The 24,364-nt window shown below is 43.2% G+C and overlaps 1 protein-coding gene and 1 long non-coding RNA gene across 2 annotated transcripts in view; one reads left to right on the top strand and one right to left on the bottom strand.

Annotated features, from left to right (window-relative positions):
- Nucleotides 1-6,260: 6,260 nt before the first annotated feature.
- LOC137561234 (uncharacterized) lies at nt 6,261-10,437 on the bottom strand. Its single transcript, XR_011029935.1, has 3 exons — nt 10,393-10,437; nt 9,604-9,716; nt 6,261-6,332 (listed from the first exon to the last, which is right to left on the bottom strand). It is a non-coding gene; the product is annotated as an uncharacterized lncRNA (long non-coding RNA).
- A 489-nt stretch (nt 10,438-10,926) lies between these two features.
- The window catches only part of TMC3 (transmembrane channel like 3), a 110,830-nt gene continuing 97,392 nt past the window's right edge, over nt 10,927-24,364 (top strand). Inside the window, exons 1-3 of the mRNA XM_068273581.1 lie at nt 10,927-11,147; nt 20,245-20,391; nt 24,186-24,261. Of these exons, the coding sequence (XP_068129682.1) occupies nt 11,038-11,147; nt 20,245-20,391; nt 24,186-24,261 (333 nt within the window). The 5' untranslated portion in view covers nt 10,927-11,037. The remainder of the gene's footprint in view (nt 11,148-20,244; nt 20,392-24,185; nt 24,262-24,364) is intronic.

Below are 24,364 nucleotides of genomic sequence, written 5' to 3'. Positions count from 1 at the left end.
CTTTAAAAATTGTGAAACTGTACAAATGAGTCAGACAGAAAGTAGTGAAAATCCAGACAAAAAATGGTAACTCTTTTTATACATAGTGTCATCCTGTGCTTTTCAAATTAGCTTATCTGCCATCTCTGCCTTGGCAGTCAGGTGACACGGGAGAGATCAAATTTTGTGTTTATAGAGAAATGAGGAGAAATTAGACACACTAATATATATATATATATATATATATATATATATATATACATATGGATATATATATTTGCATATATATATATATATATATATATATATATATAGTATATATATATATATATATATATATATACCTATATATATATATATATATATACATATATATATATATATACAGTATATATATATATACATATATACATATATCTATCTATCTATCTATCTATATACAGCATATATATATATATATGTATATACAGTATATAAATGTATACACGTATATACAGTATATATACGTATACACGTGTATATACAGTATATATATATATGTATACACGTGTATATACGTATATACATATACAGTATATACGTATATGCATATACAGTGTATACGTATATACATATACAGTATATACTTATATACATATACAGTATATATGTATATACATATACAGTATATACGTATATACATATACAGTATATACGTATATACATATACAGTATATACATATACAGTATATACGTATATACACACAGTATATACGTATATATATATATATATATATATATATATATATATATATATATATATATATACAGTATATACGTATATACACACAGTATATACATATATATACAGTATATATGTATATACACACAGTATATACATATATATATACAGTATATATGCATTTACACACAGTATATACATATATATATACAGTATATATGTATATACACACAGTATATACATATATATATACAGTATATATGTATATACACACAGTGTATACATATATATATATATATACAGTATATATGTATATACACACAGTATATACATATATATACAGTATATATGTATATACACACAGTTTATACATATATATACAGTATATATGTATATACACACAGTATATACATATATATACAGTATATATGTATATACACACAGTATATACATATACATATATATACAGTATATATGTATATATGAATGCAGATTGGCTTTTATTTATGTATTTTTTCTTCTGCCCTGTGCGACTCTTCAGGGCCACCTTTAATTTTTGTCCCGCTCCCGCCCCGTGATGTCACGCCACGCTCTGATTGGCCGCTGGGTCCCCGGAACAAGAACGGGGCTGTGGGGATCCCGGCGGCCAGCAATGCAGAAGTAAAGGCCGGGGAAGGCGGAGGAGAGCCAGGGGAGATGGTTAAGTCCCGCTGCGCAGCGCGCGGGACTCCAAAAAAGCAGGGAATTCCTTAGCCCGACCTGAGCTCGGGCTTACCGCTGGCTGCTCATCTCTCCCAGCCCGAGCTCAGGTCGGGCTTACCGTCAGGGAGGCTACGGCCAAGCTGCAGAGCCACACAACACAGCACACAAGTGATTCCCCACCCCCATTCTCCCCCCCACCAACAGAGCTTCCTGTGGAGGGGTCTGATCATCCCCTCCAGTGTTTTTATTTTTGTATAAATATTATTATTATTTAAATAAAAATGTGTATATTTTTTTTCTTTTTGAACACCCTGCCCACCCTCCCCCCGCTGGCCAATCATTGTGATCGGCTGTCATAGGCTTCAGCCTATGACAGCGGATCACTGCCGACACTCTGGAGGGGACAGCCGTGTCTCATGGCTGTCCCCAGTACAGCGCTGCCTTAGATCGCAGTACTGTACTGTCCTAATAGACGGCGTTTAACAGTCTCCGAGTGGCGATCACCGCACGGAGACTGAAGGCGGGGCAGAGCTCCGCCCCCGAGCAGGAGATGCGCGCAGCGTGCGCGCGATCTCCTGCTAGCCCCATAGAAGACCGTTCCCATCGGCGTGGAGCGGTCCTGGGGCTGCCGCACTGCTCAAGCCATGGGACAGCAAATTTATACTGTTATACAAGCTGTACACTAACTACTTTACATGTTATCAAAGTTTCATATTTTCTCTTATCTTCACTGTTGTCCCATGAAAAAATATAGTAATATATTTACAAAAATGTGAGAGTTGTATTCACTTTTGTGAGATTCTGTATATATATTTTTTTCTCCTTGGGTCTTAACCATATGTATAAACAGCATCCAGTTTAAACTGACACAGTCATATAACATCTATGAATAGGCACATGAACAGTATGAATAGCCAGCCATATATTTCCCAGTAAAACTGTTCAAGGAGATATTTTCATGATCATCAAAAATATATACATAATATCATAATATCAAGAGACGTTTAATCTATTGACCTTATGGTGGTTACTTTAAACTGTTTAGTTAGCCTAAAGACCATTAACCTTTGCCCTCCTAAGGAGAAGTAGATGAACTGTGAAACCATTGACTTTATTTCTCTTGACAACCATTTTCATCTTCAGCAAATCATTTATTATTTGACTGTAAGGCTACATTCCCACCAAGACGTTGGTCGCATAACGTGCCCCTAACGCAACGCATGGTGGTGTTGAAGTTGGACGTCAGATTGAGCTGCGTTATGCAGCTCTCAAAGCAGCCGCTCCAGGTTAGTGATAGAAAGTCCGGATCTTTTTAAGGATTCGGATCATTTGAATCGGATTATTGAAAAGATCCGGATCTTTGAACCGAATCATTTGAATCATTTTACTAGGGAAGCAGACTGGGTGAAATGACTAGCAGGACAGGACTTTCCCTGCACTGTACATTCTGTATGTTCCTGTTTCTTCCAGACAGACATCCACTGTGAACCGAATATTTCATTGTGATGATCCGGATGATTCGACTCACAAAAAAGATCCCGATCAAATGAACGATTTGTTCATGATCCAGACAACACTACAGTCCCACCACAAGTCACCACAGTACAGTGAATATTAATTAGCCATGTGGCTGGCCGTAGATGAGGGGAGACCTCCTCCTCCAACATTACTGAGCATGCGCAAACAGTCTAACGTGGCTTAGCCGAGTATAACGTACAGCATGTAGCACTTTGTTTAAACGTGCTGCGTTACAACGTAACGCAACGTGTGCACTGTGAACAGCAGATTCATTTTACAGTGTTGTGAGTTAGGCAGCGTTAATGGCTGCTGTAAACCAACCTAACAGTGAAACAAAAACTTTCTCTGACACACTAATTTGTTTATTTCCTTTTATTTACTACTGCAGTAGTGTATTCTTTAGTTCTTTATAGAGAACAGTGAACCATTCATATCAGTTCCTATCTCTGAAGAACTTGCAATCTAAAGCCTTATAGCTATAGTTATACTTAGTGATGGCGAAGTAGATGCAAATAACTTTGAGTTGATGCAAATTTAGGCACATTTTTATGCAAATTTATGCAGCTTGAAAATGAACCAATCAAATTCTGCTGAGGTAAAATTCGATTGGTTCATTTTCAAGCTGCATAAATTTGCATAAAAGTTATTTGCATCTACTTGACCATCACTAGTTATACTCACAAAAACACTCAATAGGGGCAGTTTGTGTTACAATCACTCATAACTGTTACTTAAAATGTTGTAGTTAGTTAATTTAGGTGCCGTTTGGGTTACGATCACTTATGACTGTTACTAGATTTGTTTTTACTAGTTAATTCTAGCTCAGCAGTTTCCTTTGTTCAACCATAAGCATTAACTTCCCTGATCAGAATTTCACTTCATATAGATCAGAAAATGATTTCATAGTCATTGACCTCTAATGGCCATTACAAAACCATTGAGACAAGAGAAAAGAGGAGAAATAATAATGTAATGGAAGAGTACAAGAGGCACAGAGGGGCAATAATTATAGGAGAAAATGAGTAAAAATCCCATTATTGGGAGGGTGGAGAGCATATGCAGGAGCATTTACTGCAGGGTGCCACAGAGAAGCACCAACTACAAGATTACATTGGCCTACTGCAGTGGAACGCTAATTACCAAAAGGGTTAAAGAGGAGAGTAAAAGAGGGTGGAGGGAGGAAGAAAACCCCTGAATATAGAGAGAGGTATGACAGTTCAGGAGATCTGATCAAAATAATATCCTCAGCATTTCTTGTTGTTAAACAGGACATGCCAGCAATAAGAGCAATCAACTTGTATCATAGAGGATTTTTGGTATTGTGGGATATCGTATATTACTAGAACACCAGCTACAGATGGAAATTTGGACACAGGGTGTTCTTAGTAAAATAGCAGCAGGAGAACTCTGGTACACTGTAGCAGATCACTGGAGTTAGGCATAGATGTTGGTGGTTCTTCTTAGGAATAGATAGCGGTTCCACTATAGTGTAGCAGACCTCTGGTGTGAGACATAGACAGGAGGGGTTCCTGTTAGGCATAGATTGATGTCATAGATTGAGGTATCTTGTTAGGCATAGATAGGGGTATGGGTAGTGTTAGGCATAGATAGGAGAGGTTTTTAAGGCATAGATAGGGGTCGTTCTTGTTAGGCATAGATAGGCGCGGTTCTTGGTAGGCATAGATAGGGGCATTTATGTTAGGTATAGATAGGGGTGGCTCCTGTTTGGCATAGATAGGAGTAGTTCTTGTTAGGCATAGATACGGTTGGATCTTGTTAGGCATCAATAGGGGTGGTTCCCATTGAGCATAGATAGGGGCAGTTCTTACTCGGCATACAGTAGATTTGGGCAGATCTTGTTAGGCATATATATGGGAGGGCTCCTGTTAGGTATGGATAGGTTGAACTCCTGTTAGGCAAAGAATGGGGAGGGATCAGGGCCGGATTTACCATAAGGCACTGTAGGCACGTGCCTACAGGCACCTGATGATGAAAAGGCAGCTCAGTCCTCTCCCCAAGTGCCTCCCTCTGTCCCTATGCAGAGTCTTGAGCGGATTGCAAATGAGAGATTACTGCATTTCACTGATGATGAGATCTCCCTTCAGTCAAGGGCACCTCTAGCTACTTAATACTTAGGGAACCTCTGCCTACCCAATGCTAAGGGACACCTCTTGCTATTTAATACTGATGGTACCTCTGTCTACCTAATGCTAAGGGACGCCTCTTGCTACTTAATACTGGGGATACCTATGCCTACCTAATGCTAAGGGACACCTGTGGTGAGCAAGGAAAGTAAGGGAGAAGTGGCAGCTGGGATAGCCAGCACACTTACGGTGTGGTTTTAAAGGATTTGTTGGTTCATGGAGGGTGAAGTCTAAGGTGCCAGGACATATGTGCCTATAGGCTCCAATGATGTAAATCTGGACCTGGGAGGGATCATGTGTGAGATAGATTACAGAGGGGCATGGTAGAATATCGGTATAATTACTGACATTCTACTATAACAGATAGTAGAATATCAGTAAAATTACTGATATCATGAAAATTACAGATATTAATTACACCCATTTTTCCTTGTGAATCTTTTTGATGGACATTCATTATATTGCTCTCGCTTTATATATCTGATTATTCCACAACTATGCCATTCAACAGTAACAAATGTCACAGTGCAAAATATAAATTGCCTTTATATCAATGGTATAGATGCTCTCAAAATATGGATACAGATACATCTGCCATACAGTAATGCTACAAACATCACCATCTTAGAATCCACACTTAGGTGGACCTTTCATGGTATTGACTTGCTCTAAGTGTAAATCACAACACAATGAATATATTGATGGGTCGTGAGAATCAGTCTGGTCTTTGGTATTATTCTATTACACCTCTGACCTCTTCATACATTAAACTTTCTCTGGTCATGGACTTTACGTTATTGGGTACATTTATAGAGAGTCGGAAGGAAACCGTGGCAAACAAACTGAGCATATGATGATAAATGACATAATCAGAAGTCACCTGCCCTGCAGTGAAAACTACGTGTCTACATTAGTTCATAGACTGGAGACAAGTGGAACAAGTGGAACTGAAAGCTGAGTTCTTAAGCTTCACTATTTATTCAACTAAGCCATCCAACATGTGAAAAAAAACTAACAAGGCGGCTTAAAATGCTCAAGAGAAGGTTTTTCCAGCACAGAAACCAGTGGTCGTCTAACCACAGCCTGCAGAGCCTTTTTTAATGATCCCCAAAAATATATTTTAGAATGTATTAGTTGTGGCCTGCAGGCTGTAATTATACATTGGTGCTCAGAGTGCCTGCAAAAAAGATGACTTACCAGTACTCACTGGCCTCTGGAGATATTGAGATACATTTGAACTGTCCATCTCTTGCATTTTCTTCCAGATGCTGGTGAAAAAAATGCACACGGACAAATGTTATATATCAGCATAACCACACATAATAACCACACAGAAATAGTTAACGTGATGAATTAAAGTGATTTCCCACCCTTAAATTTTAGACCTTTCTTCCTTTTGTTGTCCTAGAACTGAAGTTGAAAGTCTAGATTTATAACAATGGCTTTAATCATGTTTCAGTGATTTTCACTTAATTCACTTTGCCTGTGATTAACAGGGTCACGACATCTGTCTCCTCTGAGATTCATACATCAAGCTAAACTGATTTTCTGCTTGTGCAGACGTGATCCGCTAGCCATGTGTATTAGAGCCACAGAGATCTCCCTTCACTGTATCAGAAGGATTGGACATTCTGGGTGAAAGTAACAAGAAATAATCATACTGTGTGCACATGGGCACCATGACATCAACCTAGACTACACACTACAAGGCCCATTATGCATCTTCATTCACACATTCTGCTGTTCTATTACTACAGAAAAAAGCAACAAATAGGGTGCAAAGCCAAACCCGTCTTTAAAGTGTACCAGAGATTGTACACTATTGCTAATTTATACTTACCCGGGACTTCCTCCAGCCTCATGAGCCGCACTGAGACTTTCGCCATCCTGTTAGGGCCCCCATTCAGCCACCATGACTGCCGGTAAATCAGGCGGTTGAGGGCTTCTGTGCATGCACAGCTGGGCCGCGCACACACCCCTCGTCGTGCTCCCATCCCCTGGAGCGTCCTGTGCCTACGCAGTAATACTGCGCAGACGCAGAACACTCCAGGGGATGGGAGCACAGTGGGGGCACGCACGCACCCCAGCCATGCATGCGCAGGAGCCCTCGACTGCCGAAGACTGACCGGACTAATGGGAGTCGTACCGCCAGAACTGAGGGGCTGAAGAGAGGACAGTGAGGGACAGTGAGTGCTGCTCATTGGGCTGGAGGAAGCCCCTGGTAAGTATACATTAGCGATACTGTACCATCTCTAGTACACTTTAACCTATTTTGGTTCCTGGACATAGAAACTACGTCCAGGAACCATGCGCGCTACCGCACCCCCCTCCCCCCCCCCCGCGGCTGATCGTGCGCGTGCACGCGCACTCCCGGCCGCGGATTCGGTAGCCAGGGAATCAATTTATCGGGCTATGGTGCCCGATCACTGATTTCTCTCCCCCGCTGAAAAAGCGACAGCTTCTCTCGGAAGCTGCGCCTTTTCTGGCCGTTCCCTCCCCGATGCACCACTCTAAGCGTGTGTTACGCTTAGAGTGACGTCATGTAAACAAACTCATGGCCGCCATCTTGTGGCCAAAAAGTAATACTACAACTGAAAATAAATTAAAATGAACACACATTTACATTATAAATCTATTGTTTACCCCCCACCCTCCCAAAACTACCCAAATAAAATGTTTACTATAAAAAAAAAAACATTACAATAAAAAAAAAAACATGTAAATATTTACCTAAGGGTCTAAACTTTTTAAATATCAATGTGAAGATGAAATATTTCTATTTTTTTTATTTTAAACTTGTTAATAGTGATAGATGCAAAATGGAAAAAATGAACCTTTATTTCCAAATAAAATATTGTCGCCATACATTGTGATAGGGACATAATTTTAACGGTGTAATAACCGGGACATATGGGCAAATACAATACGTGAGTTTTAATTATGGAGGCATGTATTATTTTAAAACTATAATGGCTGAAAACTGAGAAATAATGAATTTTTCCATTTTTTTCTTTTTCTTCCTGTTAAAATGCGTTTACAGTAAAGTGGCTCTTAGCAAAATGTGCCCCCCAAAGAAAGCCTAATTGGTGGCGGAAAAAACAAGATATAGATCAGTTCATTGTGAAAAGTAGTGATAAAGTTATAGGCTAATGAATGGGAGGTGAACATTTCTCACGTGAAAACCACGGAACCTAAATGGGTTAAAGTTAAAATTAATCTGTTTTATCTGGATCTGCCTCTTAAAGATAATTTGTCTCTATAGGTTATCTTTACTTTCGTAAGAACAGATACTAAACACTAGTGGTGAGGGAGTAACACATTTTCACCAAATGCATTGAAATCAATGGCCATGAAAAGCACACGTTTTACGACTTTCATGTACTGAAATTGGAAAACGAAGCAAAATAGCGTGTACTATAAAACAGCCCTGTACATTATGGATTTTCATTTACCATAAGTGTACACAGGCCACCGCTGTCCCCAGTCCAGTCGGCTGAGAGTCCTAGCCCTGTGTTCTGTGTTTTCAATTCCTTTTAATGCCTGTCACTGTAATTAACTGGGGAAAGACAGCAAAATGAAGTTATGGGAATTTGCTCCAAGATCACATTACTTCTCATCCTTCTGCCTGAACATATTTAACTCTAGGCATTTGGTATATAGAGAAATGAAAAGGGTCCTTTCACACTTCCGCCATTGCATCGCACAAATAGGTTGCATCCAGACACAGAAGCATTGGTAGTCCTATGGGGCAATCACAATGATCGCAGAGTGGCTCAGCAGGTTCCATCAGGATAAGGCAAGGGATACTCATGCATTATGCACCTTTACAGTGGCAGTGAGGCATACTTTCATTGTACAATATGCCTTACTGTACTGTTGCACCGTTACTGTGTGGTGTGACCTTTCAGACATGTTGCGGTGCAATTGACGAACAATTGCATTGCAACGGAATGTTTAAATTGTGAATGAACCCTAAAAGTATCCTAGCTGATTTATGAGTACTTGTAACATCTGTATCACGATTTTGCCTAGGCAGACTATCAAAGTGCTCATTGCTTTCAGAGCCATGAAGCACTAGCTCAGTATGACTAGGGTGGGATGACAGCTTTCATTATGCTGCCAGTTAGCCTGACAGCAGATACTATTGAAAGTAGCTTTCTGCTGCATTAGGTTTGTTGACAAGTTCATATTAGTTCTAATGTGATGTGAATGTTTCAAATGTTTATCAAACCAAAAAAAATCATTTCAGTAAGGTTCTGGGTGTGGTCAGTAGCATTTCTTTTGCTGGGAATGCAAGATGATTTTTTTTTGGCAGATCAATGGCTCAATAAATAATTTTTGACAGGTCCACTCTGATTTAGATTTTTTCTGTGATCAATTTTCTCAAAGAAGTAAATGGAAATCAATCAGAAAAACAGTCCGGAAATCGATCAGAAAATCTCATTGTGTATTCCCAGCATTACACTTAGCTCACTTACAGTCCAGTAAACCAGTTAAAGCGGAACTGAACAACCTTTAAAAAATAAGAGTTTCACTTACCTGGGGATTCTGCCAGCCCCCTGCAGCCGAACTGTGCCCACGCAGCTTCAAGACAATCCTTCATTCCCATGCCGCGGATCACTTTCACTTCGCGTAACTGGATACTACTGCACCTGCATTAGCGAGACCCATGTTACATGGATAATGGGAGCATTGCTACGTTATGCTACTTGCACAGTGTGCATTATCATAGTAACTCCATCATGTAACCCGGGGATCACGTTATTGCACAACACACAGTACACTGCTGGTGGTAGTAATGATAATATTGCAGTGCACAGGAAGCCCACAGCATTACCATTACTACCACCAGCAGTGTACCATGCGGCAAGCAATTACCGTGACCTCCAGTACATGATAGCGTTACTACAGTAACTTTATATTTTTTAGTATTTGTAATATTACCACGAGTTAGAGTATCATCCCTAAATGTCTTACACAAATATAGTGATGTTTCAATCTACTATCGCCAAGCTATTATTAGTTCCAACCAATAAGATGTTAGTGCATTGTATGAAATATTCAAAAACTACAAATGTATCAGAATTGTTGCTATGGTCAGGACTGTCCCTTCCCTCCTATCTGAGCCGGATCATCCACAAGGCAAACCAAGGCAGTTGCCTAGGGCCTGGACAGAGTCTAGGGATCTGGTGGACTCTTACCCCCTCCAAATCTTACTAATAAAGCCAGGTGACCATTTGCCTAGGGCCCCATTTTGTCTAAATCCTTTTCTGCTTCCTATATTTAAACTGGAGTAATATATTAATCATGCAACTTCTTTATATTCACCCTGGCCAAGCAGACCCATTCCCAGAATCCTCTTCCTTTCTTGCTGCTGCTTAACACCCAGGCTGCATTCATTAGCGCTAATCAGTCACATTTTATTATCCCTGTGCAAATATCAGAGGGGATGAGCATGACCAGGTCATATTCTCCCTGACAGAAGGGTTAGGAATACATCTCTATACAATTACCAGTTAAACTACTGTAAGTAGATTAATTAACTGACTTAACGGACAAATCTTGCCCTTTTAGTCTCCTTATTTCGAAATGAGTCTATCCACAGTATCTATGTGTTACATATCATTATTATAATAGTCAAGACACATCATATTAACTACTTACAAAAGAAAGGTCTGCATACTGTCCTGTGGTCACTGCAAGCCAATCTAAATCACTTATTAAATGAAGTGATCCTCATGCCAAAACATTTTTTTCCTTCGACTTACAGTGGCACGTGGGTAAAGTTCTCATTTTCTAACAACTTAACAGCTGCACATCACTAAGGCGTAAAGTGGATGTGATTCTGACATTAGAGACGTATAGCTCTCGGCTGTGTCACAGAGGTGGGCGTAGCAGGGAATAAAACAGAAGGAGAATGCTCCATTAAGCACAGAGCTCAACTCCTCCTGACAGGGGAAGAACTGGATCGCAATGACAACAACAGGCAGTGTGTCTGCAGCACTGAAACGTACAAAGTCAACAAAGAGGTATAAAAGTGTCAGGAGGAATACCAGACTCTATCAGGATGGCCCATTGCAGAGGTAAGCATTGCATCCCTATTCAATAGCAATATTTACACCTACACTGATTACTGTGAGCTGGAAGAGAAGGTGCATCTTTAACATTAAACATCTTTTAACAATATTGAAAAAAAAAACATCTGTCATTCTGTTTTAAAACATGCTACTGCTTTTGATAAAATACATTATCTGATGTTGTAGAACTTTGGAAAAACTGATTGTTTCAGTGCAAAAAAAGTTATGATTTTAGCTGTGGGTTGAATTAGATTATTTATATAGGATGGATTAAGAAGGTTCCAGGCATTCACTATATTATTAGTAGTATTGATTTATAAGGCGCCAACATATTCAGTGGCGCTGTACAAAGTATATCTATTTGCTGACATTTAGAGAGTAGGTCCTTGCATGATGCTCACTCAGGATGAGTTCCAGAGATTGCAAATAAATATACAGAGCTTAGAAAATCTTTGCAGCACATGCATCAACTATGTACTGTACATGTAGACCTCTATAAATACTATAACTACAGTAAATCTGTTGAAATTGAACAATTCAGCACCATGGACAGAGCACAGTCTATAGGTAATATTGTGTGCTATTTCCATCCATTCAAGTTAAATTGGCAACTGAGCACCCTAAAACGATGTAGCAATTGTTAATGTTTGATGATATGACAGATTATATCTGAAACAAAAACATCTGTGCATCTATAGTCAGTATTACGGTGTAAAGTGTGACTGTTCTTTTCAAAAGCACTTGCTTCTCAGTGCAACTGCCAAAACAGTGTGCACAGGAATAGGGAGGCTGGCTGAAATCTTTGTATAGATCCTTTCTAAGAGGTGCTTTTGTAAAGAATAAAGGAAATACTTAGATTCCCTCGTGAGGAGATGAACTAGTCTAAACTCCATCTGATTTGTCACATTTTTAGTATCTACTGTAAGCGACAGCGACATGGGAAAAAAAATGGTAGCGTATTTTACTCTGGTAGAAATTTATGAATTACAGGTGCTTACATGTATTTTAAATTGTACAATTTTTCGTGATAGAGGACTTTTTACTGACAGTAGAATATTTGAAATGCGAATAGTAAGTAGTTCAGTTAGTTACTATTTTTGGATCTGTATGTGTCACGGTCAGTTACCTGTCCAGACGAGGCGGCTGGCACATACGGATGCTGGCAGCCGTCCTGGCGGGTCTCGGCGGGCTTCCCTGTGTGGCGGTCTGTCGGTGCTTGCCCACGAGCGTTGCGTGGCGCGGCGCAAGCGGTGGCGCTACAAGGCGTTGGCGTGAGTGCTGCGTACGCGCGCGCGCGTGAGGGATGGCTGTTTATGCATGGCTGATTGTTGTCGCGGCGTGTGCGCATGCGCGCGTATTGCGTGCGCGTGCGCATGCGCGGGTGGTTGCGTGCGTCCGTGCGTGCGCATGCGCGGGTGGTGTGCGCGCGTGTGCGCATGCGCGTGGCGCATTGCGCTATTCGCGCCAAACGGCCTATTTAAGTCTGGAGAGTGCACACCTCGGTGCTGTAGTATTGCAGCTTTGTGTGTGTTGCACTCCCGTGCGTGAGTTCCTGCTCTGCCCGTTTTCTGACCCCCTGGATGTTGACCCTGGCTCGCCTGACTACCCGATTACCTGCTGACCTTGGCTTTGGACGACTACCCGATTTGCTGCCGACCCTTGCTTGCCTGAGAACCCGACTTGCTGCCAGACCCCGGCCTGTACGAGTACCTGCACCGTTGCCGACTTCTGCCTGTCTAGGACCCAACCTCATCTTCAATCTGGTGCCTGCTTCTGAACTTACCTGGTGTCTGAGTCATTGCAGTACCAGACTCAGCCTGCGGGAGTGCTGTGTTTCCAAAGAAGTCACGCCACTGGTTTCACAAGCGCTCCTGCCCCTTGCTTACTGGAATTCCCTGTCTCACTTCCAGGGTATCCAGCCAGTGAGCCGCAAGGGTTGCTGTCCTCAGCGTATTGGTCTCCTATTCCTACAGAGTGTTACAAAATACTACAGCCACAGAATGGAGACCGCTGAGGCAGCAAGTGTGCTGAGCACCTTATGTAAACAAATGAGCAACTTGACAGAGGCTATAAAGGAACTTCAAGCAGCCCACAACCAGTTAGAAGATCGGATCAATACTTTGTCTAATGTTACTCCACCCGCCGGATTTGCTGCTACCGCTGCTCCAGCCCTTGCTCCTGCTGTGCCTCCTCCTGCTGCTGCTCCTGCCCCCGCTCCTGTGGACCCTGCATCAGGAAACCCTTTACCTGAACCGCGGGTGCCGGTTCCAGACCGTTTCTCAGGTGACCGAGCAAAATTCAGGGCCTTCAAAAATGCTTGTCAATTATATTTCTCTCTCCAACCAAGAACTTTTGCTTTTGAAGAAACCAAAGTCGGGTTTGTAATCTCATTACTACAAGGAGAACCTCAGTCTTGGGCCCACCAACTAATGGAGCAGAAGAATCAGTGTCTAGCCACCCTGAACACCTTTTTTGAGAGTATGGCAGTTCTCTATGATGATCCCCAGCGAAATACCACAGCCGAGGCGTCTTTACGTAATCTCCGTCAAGGACGACGACCCGTGGAGGAATACACATCCGAGTTTCGCCGCTGGGCAACGGACATAGACTGGAACGAGTCGGCCCTTCGTCACCAGTATCGTCTCGGTCTATCCGAATACCTGAAGGACGAATTGGCAAGAGTTGGCACACCTGGTACACTGGACGAGCTCATCCTGACCTCCATCCAGATTGATCGACGCTTCAGGGAACGCCAATTAGAGAGATCAGCTGGTACCAACCGCTCAACTTGGGTTCCTTCAATTTCTTCTCCTGCCCCGGCATCCGCCTCCTCTTTGGATTTACCCGAACCCATGCAATTAGGTGTGATTCGTCCTGCATTATCCATGGAGGAAAAGACAAGAAGAAGACAGGGCAATCTCTGTTTCTACTGCGGAGCCACTGGTCATTTCATCCGCTCATGTCCAGTCAGACCAATGGGTAAGAATCTTGCTACCAATCCCTTATCTTCAATTAATCCTCCTGTTAGTTCAAACCATCTCATTATCCCTATTTCTTTCCAGCTCCCAGGAAGAGTCCTTGAATCCACTGCCATTATTGATTCCGGCGCTTGCAGCTGTTTTATGGACATTTCATTTGCCACATCTCACCAGTTTTCCATTCAAACCCGGAAAGAACCTCTTCATATTCACTTGGCCGATGGAACATCGATCAGTTCCGGTCCTGTAACAATGGAATCAACTCCAATCATTACTCATATATCTGGAAATCATCAAGAATATCTCAAATTCGACTTAGTGGCATCCCCTTTATATCCAATCATCTTGGGGTTACCTTGGCTTCGGGCCCACAATCCTGCGATAAACTGGATTACCGGACAAGTTTCATTCTCCTCTCCATACTGTAACAACTTCTGTTCCTTGAAAGGGGTAAGGGATTCTGGATCCCTGTTATGCACTTCATCTTTGGTCGAACTTGTTCCTTCCCAGTACCATGAATTCCTGGATGTGTTCGATAAGAAGGGAGCAGACCAACTTCCGCCACATCGCACGTATGATTGTCCCATAGACCTCTTGCCAGGCGCAGCCATTCCATTCGGCCGAATGTTTCCTTTATCCGAACCCGAGCAAAAGGTCCTTAAACAATATATCGAGGAAGAACTGAGAAAAGGATTTATCCGCCCTTCTGTCTCTCCGGCTGGGGCGGGTATTTTCTTTGTTGAAAAGAAAGACAAGTCACTTCGCCCCTGTATTGATTACCGGGAACTCAACAAAATAACCGTCAAAAACCGATACCCGTTACCATTGATTCCAGAACTATTTCAAAAACTACGAGACGCCAAAATATTTACAAAATTGGACCTGAGAGGGGCGTATAACTTGATACGAATAAGGGAAGGGGATGAGTGGAAGACCGCATTCAGATCCCGTTATGGACAATATGAATATCTTGTAATGCCTTTTGGACTATGCAACGCCCCAGCCACCTTCCAGTACTTCATCAATGATGTCCTTAAAGATTTCATTGACCTATTCATAATTGTTTACTTGGATGATATTCTGGTGTACTCCTCATCTCTAGAAGAGCATCGCTGCCAAGTCTCACAGGTACTCGCAAGGCTTAAATTCCATCATCTGTACGTGAAGGCAGAGAAATGCGAATTTGAACAACAATCAATCCAATTTCTGGGACTTATTATTTCACGGGAAGGGTTCATTATGGATCCTCAAAAAATTCAGGCAATCCTAGAATGGCCGGCTCCAAGTAATAAGAAGGCCATACAGAGATTCATAGGCTTTGCAAATTTTTATCGCAAATTTATCAGAAATTTCTCACAAATCATCCTACCAATCACCCAACTCACACGTCAGCAGACTCGTTTCCTCTGGACGTCGCAGGCACAAACAGCCTTTGACAAACTCAAGCAGCTTTTCACTACTGCTCCTGTTCTTAAGCACCCGGATCCAGCCTTAGCCTTCACCCTGGAGGTAGACGCTTCAGAAACTGCAGTAGGCGCAGTACTTTCTCAACGGCAGGGTCTGAAAGCAGCACTTCACCCGGTAGCCTTCTTCTCAAGGAAGTTGTCAGATGCCGAAAGGAACTACAGCGTGGGAGATAGAGAACTACTGGCAATCAAGGATGCCCTGGAGGAGTGGAGGTACTTACTAGAAGGAGCAATTCACCCAATATTGATATACACTGATCATCGTAATTTGGAATATCTTAAGACAGCCAAGCGTCTGAATCCCAGACAGGCCAGATGGGCACTTTTTTTTTCTCGATTCATCTTTCATATTACCTATAGACCCGGCTCAAAGAATATAAAACCAGACGCACTTTCACGTATGTTTCCCGACGAAGAATTTCCAACTACATCTGATACTATTTTAACCAAGAACAATTTTCTGATGATACAATCAGAACTGGTTGACCAGATCCGGCATGGTTCCGCTGTGCTCGCCGAAGAGGTTAAGGTCCCATTAATCCAGAAGGATGGACTTTGGCTAAACAGAGACAAGATATTCGTACCTAGTGGAATTCGCTCTTCGGTACTCAAGCTTTGCCATGATCACAAGTTGGCCGGCCACTTTGGTTGTGCTAAGACCCAGGAGCTAGTCCAACGCCACTTCTGGTGGCCAAATCTCAAAGAAGACTGTAAAGTTTACGTCTCTACATGTTTAGTCTGCAATCGCTGTAAAGATTCCAGGCTGAAGCCGTTAGGATTGTTAAATCCTCTTCCTGTTCCTCCCAGGCCATGGTACTCCATTTCTATGGACTTCATCATTGAACTACCTATGTCAGATGGGTGTAATACAATCTTTGTTATAGTTGACCGACTATCAAAGATGGCACATTTCCTACCAATGTTCAGTATTCCCTCAGCCCAAGTAACTGCTAACACATTCATCAAGGAGATTGTTCGTATCCACGGAGTTCCAGCCGATATTACCTCAGATCGGGGTTCACAGTTTACCTCACGTTTTTGGAAAGCCCTTTGCAAATCATTGGACGTGCAACTTCATTTTTCATCTGCATACCACCCTCAGTCTAATGGTCAAACGGAACGCACCAATCAAACTCTCGAACAATATCTTAGGTGTTTTTCTTCCGCGGCTCAAGATAACTGGGTTCAGTTACTTCCATTAGCCGAATTCGCATACAATAATTCTATCCATTCCGCCACCCAGCAATCACCTTTTTTCGCCAACTACGGTTATCATCCATCATTTTTGCCAGACCTTATTCCCGAAACCTCTGTACCAGCCGCGGTTGATGTGGTAAAATTCTTTTCGGAAAATAACAAACTCTTGCAGCAAATGATGTCCCAAGCACAACGTACTTTTAAGAGGAAGGCGGATAGCCATAGAAGGGGTGATTTGGAGTTTAAGCCTGGAGATGGTGTATTATTATCCACTTTGAATTTGAAATTGTCCTGCCCATCCAAGAAATTGGGACCCAAATTCATTGGGCCTTTTGTTGTGAAAAGAAGAATTGGCCAGGTGGCATATGAACTTGACTTACCTCCAAGTTTAAAGATTCACCCAGTATTCCATATTTCCTTGTTGAAACCAACATCAGTGGATCCGTTTCCTGATCGGGTAATACCTCCTCCCCCACCTGTTATGATCAATGGGGAAGAGGAGTTCGAGGTGGAAGAAATCTTGGATTCCAGGATGAGGGGTAGTCAGGTCCAGTTCCTCATAAAATGGAAAGGTTATGGACCAGAAGAGAATACATGGGAACCTGCCAAGAACCTACATGCTTCTAGGCTAATCAAGGACTTTCATAAGAAATTCCCGCATAAACCTGTTCCAGTGGGCATCCGGAGGCTGCCCCTTGGGGGGGGGCATTGTCACGGTCAGTTACCTGTCCAGACGAGGCGGCTGGCACATACGGATGCTGGCAGCCGTCCTGGCGGGTCTCGGCGGGCTTCCCTGTGTGGCGGTCTGTCGGTGCTTGCCCACGAGCGTTGCGTGGCGCGGCGCAAGCGGTGGCGCTACAAGGCGTTGGCGTGAGTGCTGCGTACGCGCGCGCGCGTGAGGGATGGCTGTTTATGCATGGCTGATTGTTGTCGCGGCGTGTGCGCATGCGCGCGTATTGCGTGCGCGTGCGCATGCGCGGGTGGTTGCGTGCGTCCGTGCGTGCGCATGCGCGGGTGGTGTGCGCGCGTGTGCGCATGCGCGTGGCGCATTGCGCTATTCGCGCCAAACGGCCTATTTAAGTCTGGAGAGTGCACACCTCGGTGCTGTAGTATTGCAGCTTTGTGTGTGTTGCACTCCCGTGCGTGAGTTCCTGCTCTGCCCGTTTTCTGACCCCCTGGATGTTGACCCTGGCTCGCCTGACTACCCGATTACCTGCTGACCTTGGCTTTGGACGACTACCCGATTTGCTGCCGACCCTTGCTTGCCTGAGAACCCGACTTGCTGCCAGACCCCGGCCTGTACGAGTACCTGCACCGTTGCCGACTTCTGCCTGTCTAGGACCCAACCTCATCTTCAATCTGGTGCCTGCTTCTGAACTTACCTGGTGTCTGAGTCATTGCAGTACCAGACTCAGCCTGCGGGAGTGCTGTGTTTCCAAAGAAGTCACGCCACTGGTTTCACAAGCGCTCCTGCCCCTTGCTTACTGGAATTCCCTGTCTCACTTCCAGGGTATCCAGTCAGTGAGCCGCAAGGGTTGCTGTCCTCAGCGTATTGGTCTCCTATTCCTACAGAGTGTTACAGTATGCCAGTGATGGGACAGTAGTAAAACGATGATATCTATTTTCAATTATGTAAATTATTATTGTAAATGATGAGGGCAAACATAATTTATAAATCCGGGTTTATTTTGTGGATGTATGGCAAACTCTGTGAGTCACACTTTTATTGGGCTGGTTTTTCAAGATTGACTCATACCTCCAAAAGTGCAGCATCAGGCCTTGAAATCCACAAGTAAACAACACATACTGTAGGCTCGACTGTAATCATGAGTAATCCTTTTGGGCCGGTTCACACGGACGCTTGGCGGCGTCTACCGCCTAGCGTTCGGGACCCATCCGCTAAACGCTCCCATTCAAGTGAATGGGAGTGTTTAGCATTGCGCGGTTACCGTCAATTGCATAAACGCGGCATTCCGATCCCGATTTAACGCGCTGCTTTGGCCGTCCCTAGAAGCCGCATGCGACGTCCAGGGACGGCTAGCTGACGCGGCTTCATGTCCCCCTGCGGGGACGAGAATCGCCGATCGCGACAATCTCTGTACTGCTGCCACCGAACGGGATGTCACAGGACGACGCGACTTCCTGGCCGCCCCAACGCCGCCTGCCGTTCGTGTGAACCAGCCCTTATTTATCCATGTCAACTATCAGCAAATGATAACCAAAGTAGAAGCACATCACAGCCACAAATCAAAGCACGATGCTTCAGGGCACGATAGGGACTATCCTGAAACATTGTGTGTGTGTTTTTTGGGAGTGATATGCTTATGTTTTAGCTGTAATCTGACTATGCTTGCACATAGTTAAATAAAGGACTTTCCCTGATTACAGATGAGCTCTTACACTAAAGATACTTACACATGCATGATCAAAGTCACCTGAGCTAATAACAGCTGACTCAGCCAATAATCATGTATGTGTAAAGAGGTCCCTGATCCCTGCCTGCTGTTTCGCAAGCGATCCACCCGGGGGATCAACTTGGTCGAACGACAGCCAAATCCATTGTGCACGCTGCTCCTCCTCCCGCCACGTGACGTCATGTACGTGTTGCCCCATCGTCCCTCCACCTGCCCGCATAGCAACAAAGCATGTCGTCAGCTACATTTGCGTCTGTTCAGCCCAGCCCAGTGATGCTGCCCAAGGGATTGCATCCCCTGCGAGTGACATCAGTCAAAGGTGTGTACACACCTTTAAAAATACAGAGAACCTGATGCAACTTAAAGGAGATAAAATACTCACTACTTGTGAGTCTATCACCCTGTATCATACAAGATCCAGTGGTAACTTTAGCACTCCTGATGTCTGTGTAAAATCAGCCTAGCCTGGCACATTGCCCAAATCCCTTTGAGTGTTACAAGGAGATTTTACAAGGTGTTACAAGGGAAGACGCTGGGTGATTTCTAAGTGAGATGCTGGAGCTGTCTTCAGCACCACACATCACTTCTCGCTTCAGTGTTTATTTTTAGAAATATTATTTAAACTACTGTCATAGTCACACCCTCCCAAGCCTCCTGAACTCCCCCTTTCCCTATTCCAGAGGGTATTACCAGAATAGCTGAGTCAGACAGGGTTGGGCACTGCCACCAACCTGTAAGGTCCATGATATGGTGGGAACTCTGCAAAAGAGGGTCCTCCTCTATTGCAAATTCCCTTAGTCCATGATAAAGGCAACAATGCTCATCCCCACCTCATGCTCCATGAGGTGGGAATGAACATGGCTACAGTCATTTTACTAAACATGTTGCATAAAATGAGAAGCCAATGTACCTAAAATTTTAAGACATTATATATTCTTTATCTGATAATCAAAACAACAAAAACTTTTGTTACTAAATATATTAGTATACCAGTGATGGTACTCTCTTGAAATTAGCATTCCTTATCTGTGATATTTTTTTATTGCAGCATTTCCGATGAAGATGAAAATGGAGAAGGAAAGGAAGAGAACCATGACCCCGAAACAATCTTCCAGAATATACAAATGCAAAAGGAACTTGTTGCAAACATCCGATGTAGACCTTGGCCAATGAGACAAAAGCTACGCTTACTTAAGTATGTTTATTTTTAATGCATGCCTTTATTGTCCATAGGTATGCATGTAGTGAATAACAGGCTAAATAAGAGAAAGATAGACAGGAGGTTAAAGATTATGGCTAGAAATGCCAACTTTAAAAATTATTATTATTTGTGTAGCAATATACACAGTAAGACAGGCAGCCTATGGGGCCAACAAAAGTGCAGGAATCCCGTCCTACAAAGCCAGTGGACTCAACAGTGCTCAGAATGGGCTGTACTTAAAAGGAGTGGGCCTTAGCAGTGCACGCTACACAGCACTACAGCGTGTAGGGTGCACACAGTATTTTTAACTTGTGCTGCTCAATTTAAGCTGCACTGCTTTAGCTGCGCAGCTTAGTGAATCAAGGTCTTTGTACTATACGGCTGGGCAGCTGGACAGCGTTTGACCATGGTTCAATTCCCAGCTCAAGCCAGCATGCAAAGCAGTATGGAGTTTATGAACAAGGCTTTTGGTCACCCATAGAGCAGTGATCTGCAAACATGGCTCTCCAGCTGTTAAGGAACTACAAGTCCCGCAATGCATTTGCCTTTATGAATCATGACTGTGGCTGTCAGACCCCCACAATGCATTTTGAGACTTGTAGTTCCTTATCAGCTGGAGAGCCAAGTTTGCGGATCACTGCCATAGAGCATTCCCTAAGTCCACTAGGAGCACACACTGGGTCCACCGGGAGAAAAGCCCAATATAAATGTTATGTATCTGTGTCTTGTCTACTTTTAATTAAAAAAATGTTTTCCAATTAAATTTGAAGCTAGCTGTGAACTTCAATAAGTAGTGGTAAGTATCAATTGTATGTCTTTACAAGCAAGGAATCTGTACTCACTGGAGTACTAACTCCTCTTTCTACATTATTAATTAGCTCAACTCAGGAGTTCCTGTTATTCATTTTCAAAACTTGCAAGAATCCAATGACTGGAAAGACGCTTTCCACTTTCCTCTAAATGTGTCCGATAAAAGCTTTGCGGAAAACTTGTGTTTGTATACACAGAAACTTTAACCACTAGCCGACCGCTCCACACCAATTGGCGTGAACAACCTTCTATGGGGCTAGCAGGAGATTGCGCATGCCAGTGCACGCGCATCTCCGCTTGGAAGGCAGAGCTTCTTTCCGCCTTCAGTCTCCCAGCAGTTATCGCTGCTTGGAGACTGTTAGACAGCGAAACCACCGTCTAATTAGGCTGTACAATGTTGCGATGTAAGGCAGCGCTGTACTGGGGACAGCTGTGTGACACGGCTGTCCCCCTGGGACACAGGAGAGCGATCAGCTCTCATAGGCTGAAGCCTATGACAGCCGATCACCGTGATTGGCTGGCTGGGGGAGGGAGGGAGGGATTTCAGAAAGATACATAAATAAATAAGTACATTAATTTAAAAAAAATATTTATTACAAAAAAAATAAATAAACATTGGGGAAGCGATCAGACCCCACCAACAGAGAGCTCTGTTGGTGGGGAGAAAATGGGGGGGAATCACTTGTGTGCTGAGTTGTGCGGCCCTGCAGCGAGGCCTTAAACCTGCAGTGACCTATTAACAGAAAAATGGCCTGGTCTTTAGGGGGGTTTAACACTGCGGTCCTCAAGTGGTTAAGCAAAGTTAACATTTGCCATTGACCATTGCAATTAGAGATGGTCACTAAGATGCTAATAGTTCCAGCATGCATGCAGACTTAAAGTACACTTAAAGCGGAACTAAACCAAACATTTTTTTAATTCAAAATATTTAGTTGCACCACTCTGACACATACAAAATTAAATAAACACTCCTTCAAGTCTATGAGCATTTCAGTGCATGCTTTTCACCCTTCTCTTTTCATAACTAGGGTTATACAGGTGGCTGGCAGCCATTACTTCTGAACTTAGTAGGAGGTTTTAGATCATGGGTGTGTTTGTCATCAGCTACCCTCCCTCACAGGGGCGTCGTCTATGTGAAATCTCACACAAGCTGAGATCACTTCCCTGTGACATCATCAGTAGAAGCCTGTGTTTTGTTTTTGTTTTTTATTTCCTCCACCAGTTTGTTGGAATTTCATGGCAATATGAAAGGAAGGGAGGGTTTCCTCCAATAAATGTAAAATATTTTATATTTGTCATCATGCAGCTGAAAAAGGCTACTATTTATCATTATAATTTAGAAAATAGATTTTATTTCTGAAATCTTGTATTTTTAATTTGGGCCTACTTTAAAGAGATCCCAAGGTGGGCTCTAAGAATCCTAATAGCACACAGAGGATGGGTCTGCATATACTGCCCAGCCTATGTTGCTATACAGTGCCCCCCCCAGGCCCCCCTGCGCTCTGCTTGCCCCCATAAAGCAAACGCCGTGCTAGCGACACACAGTGTGTCGATAGCCGGCTGTTTACCTCTGGATATGTCAGTCTCCCCGCTCCCCCGCCTCCTCCATATCTCCACTCCCCGTCTGCATCCTTTCCCTCCAATCAGCAGGGAGGGAAGGGATGCAGGCAGGGAGCAGCAACATAGAGGAGGCGGGGGTGCGGCGAGAGTGACAAGTGAAGAGGTAAACAGCCAGCTAGCGATGTCACTAGCACTGCGTTTGATTTATGGGGACAGCAGAGCGCAGGGGGGGGAGGGCTGGGGGGGGGAGCTGTATAGCAACAGAGGCTGGGCATTATATGCAGACCCAGCCTCTGTGTGCTAATAGGATTCTTAGAACCCACCTCAGGTTCTCTTTAAAGTGAGAGGGATATGGTGGGTGCCATATTTAAATACTATTTACTTACTTTTAAACAATTCCAGTTTCCTGACAGTATTACTGATCTCTGAACTAAACTGTTATACGTTACAAAGTTGGCACATGCGCCGTAATGTCACGCCCTGTAATGCAGACACTTTTTGTGGGACTTTGCATTTAGGTTCCTTTGTGCATACTTAACGTCACAGTATAACACAATGTCCTACTGTGATTAAAGCCTGAAAGCAAATTGTATGCTGTTTATAACTTAGCCAGTCAAAATTTGCAGGAAGCACATTTGAATGACACAATTGTAAGTTGCATACAATTTTAAATTAAATTTGCATGCAAGCTAGAAATATTATCCTTTTACTGACCATCTCTGCTTGCAATGTATAAAGCTGAAATTAAGAGATTCAAAAATGCTGTACTTTAAATGTTCTTCCTATATAGTATATAGTATATGGTATCAAACAATCAGATCATATGCTTTTAAAGCAAACTCAAGGTGGGCATTTTTGTAGGAAAAAAAATGCTACCTGGGAGGCTAGCCGGATCAGGTAGCATCAATTACCACTGCTCCCCAGCGGTCCTATGGCCATGAAAACAAACATGGCCACGAGCCCTGGGGTCACGACGCTACAGCTCTGGCTCTGTGTATCACAATACAGAGCACAAAGCAGGGAAGCATGCCAGAATGTAGAAGGGGTGGGGGTGAAGCAAAGCTGGCCAATTAGAACATGGGGAAGGGCGTGCCTAATGACAGAGTCGGCGTTTTGCAGAAGTGCCTCTCCTGCAAGGGAAGCCCCTTCCCCTCGTATGCCAATTTCAGGTGGTGATAACGCAGTGCAGGGGAGCTCAGAGGGGCTTATAGGGGACACAGAGGCATGGGAACATGTGTGTCCCCCATCTGCCCCACCCCCGTGCTGCTTCATTTTTATTCTGAAAACCATCAAAATGTGGTCTGCTAGTAGTTGATGAAAATGCATCAAACACACAATCAATGCATATTCAGAACTTTGAGACCCATTGACCTGCTCATTAGCAGGAAATTCTAATGCATTTTGTTTCTATCCAACAGACAGGCTAAGGAGATTGTATTAAAGTATGAAGGACGGCTGACTAGAACCCGGGGCTATCAAGCAGCTGGAGCAGAGGTGAGATACAACTGATAAGGAATATTTTCTAAGAAATGCTATAAGTTATATCGCCAGGGATGTGCTGTCAGACTCCTTACAATTAATAGCATGATGATTCCGT

The sequence above is a fragment of the Hyperolius riggenbachi genome, chromosome 3 (assembly GCF_040937935.1).
Source record: "Hyperolius riggenbachi isolate aHypRig1 chromosome 3, aHypRig1.pri, whole genome shotgun sequence".
NCBI classification, from domain to species: Eukaryota; Metazoa; Chordata; class Amphibia; order Anura; family Hyperoliidae; genus Hyperolius; species Hyperolius riggenbachi.
Note: the sequence above shows the minus strand (reverse complement) of the source record. Positions and strands in the feature narration are given on the sequence as shown.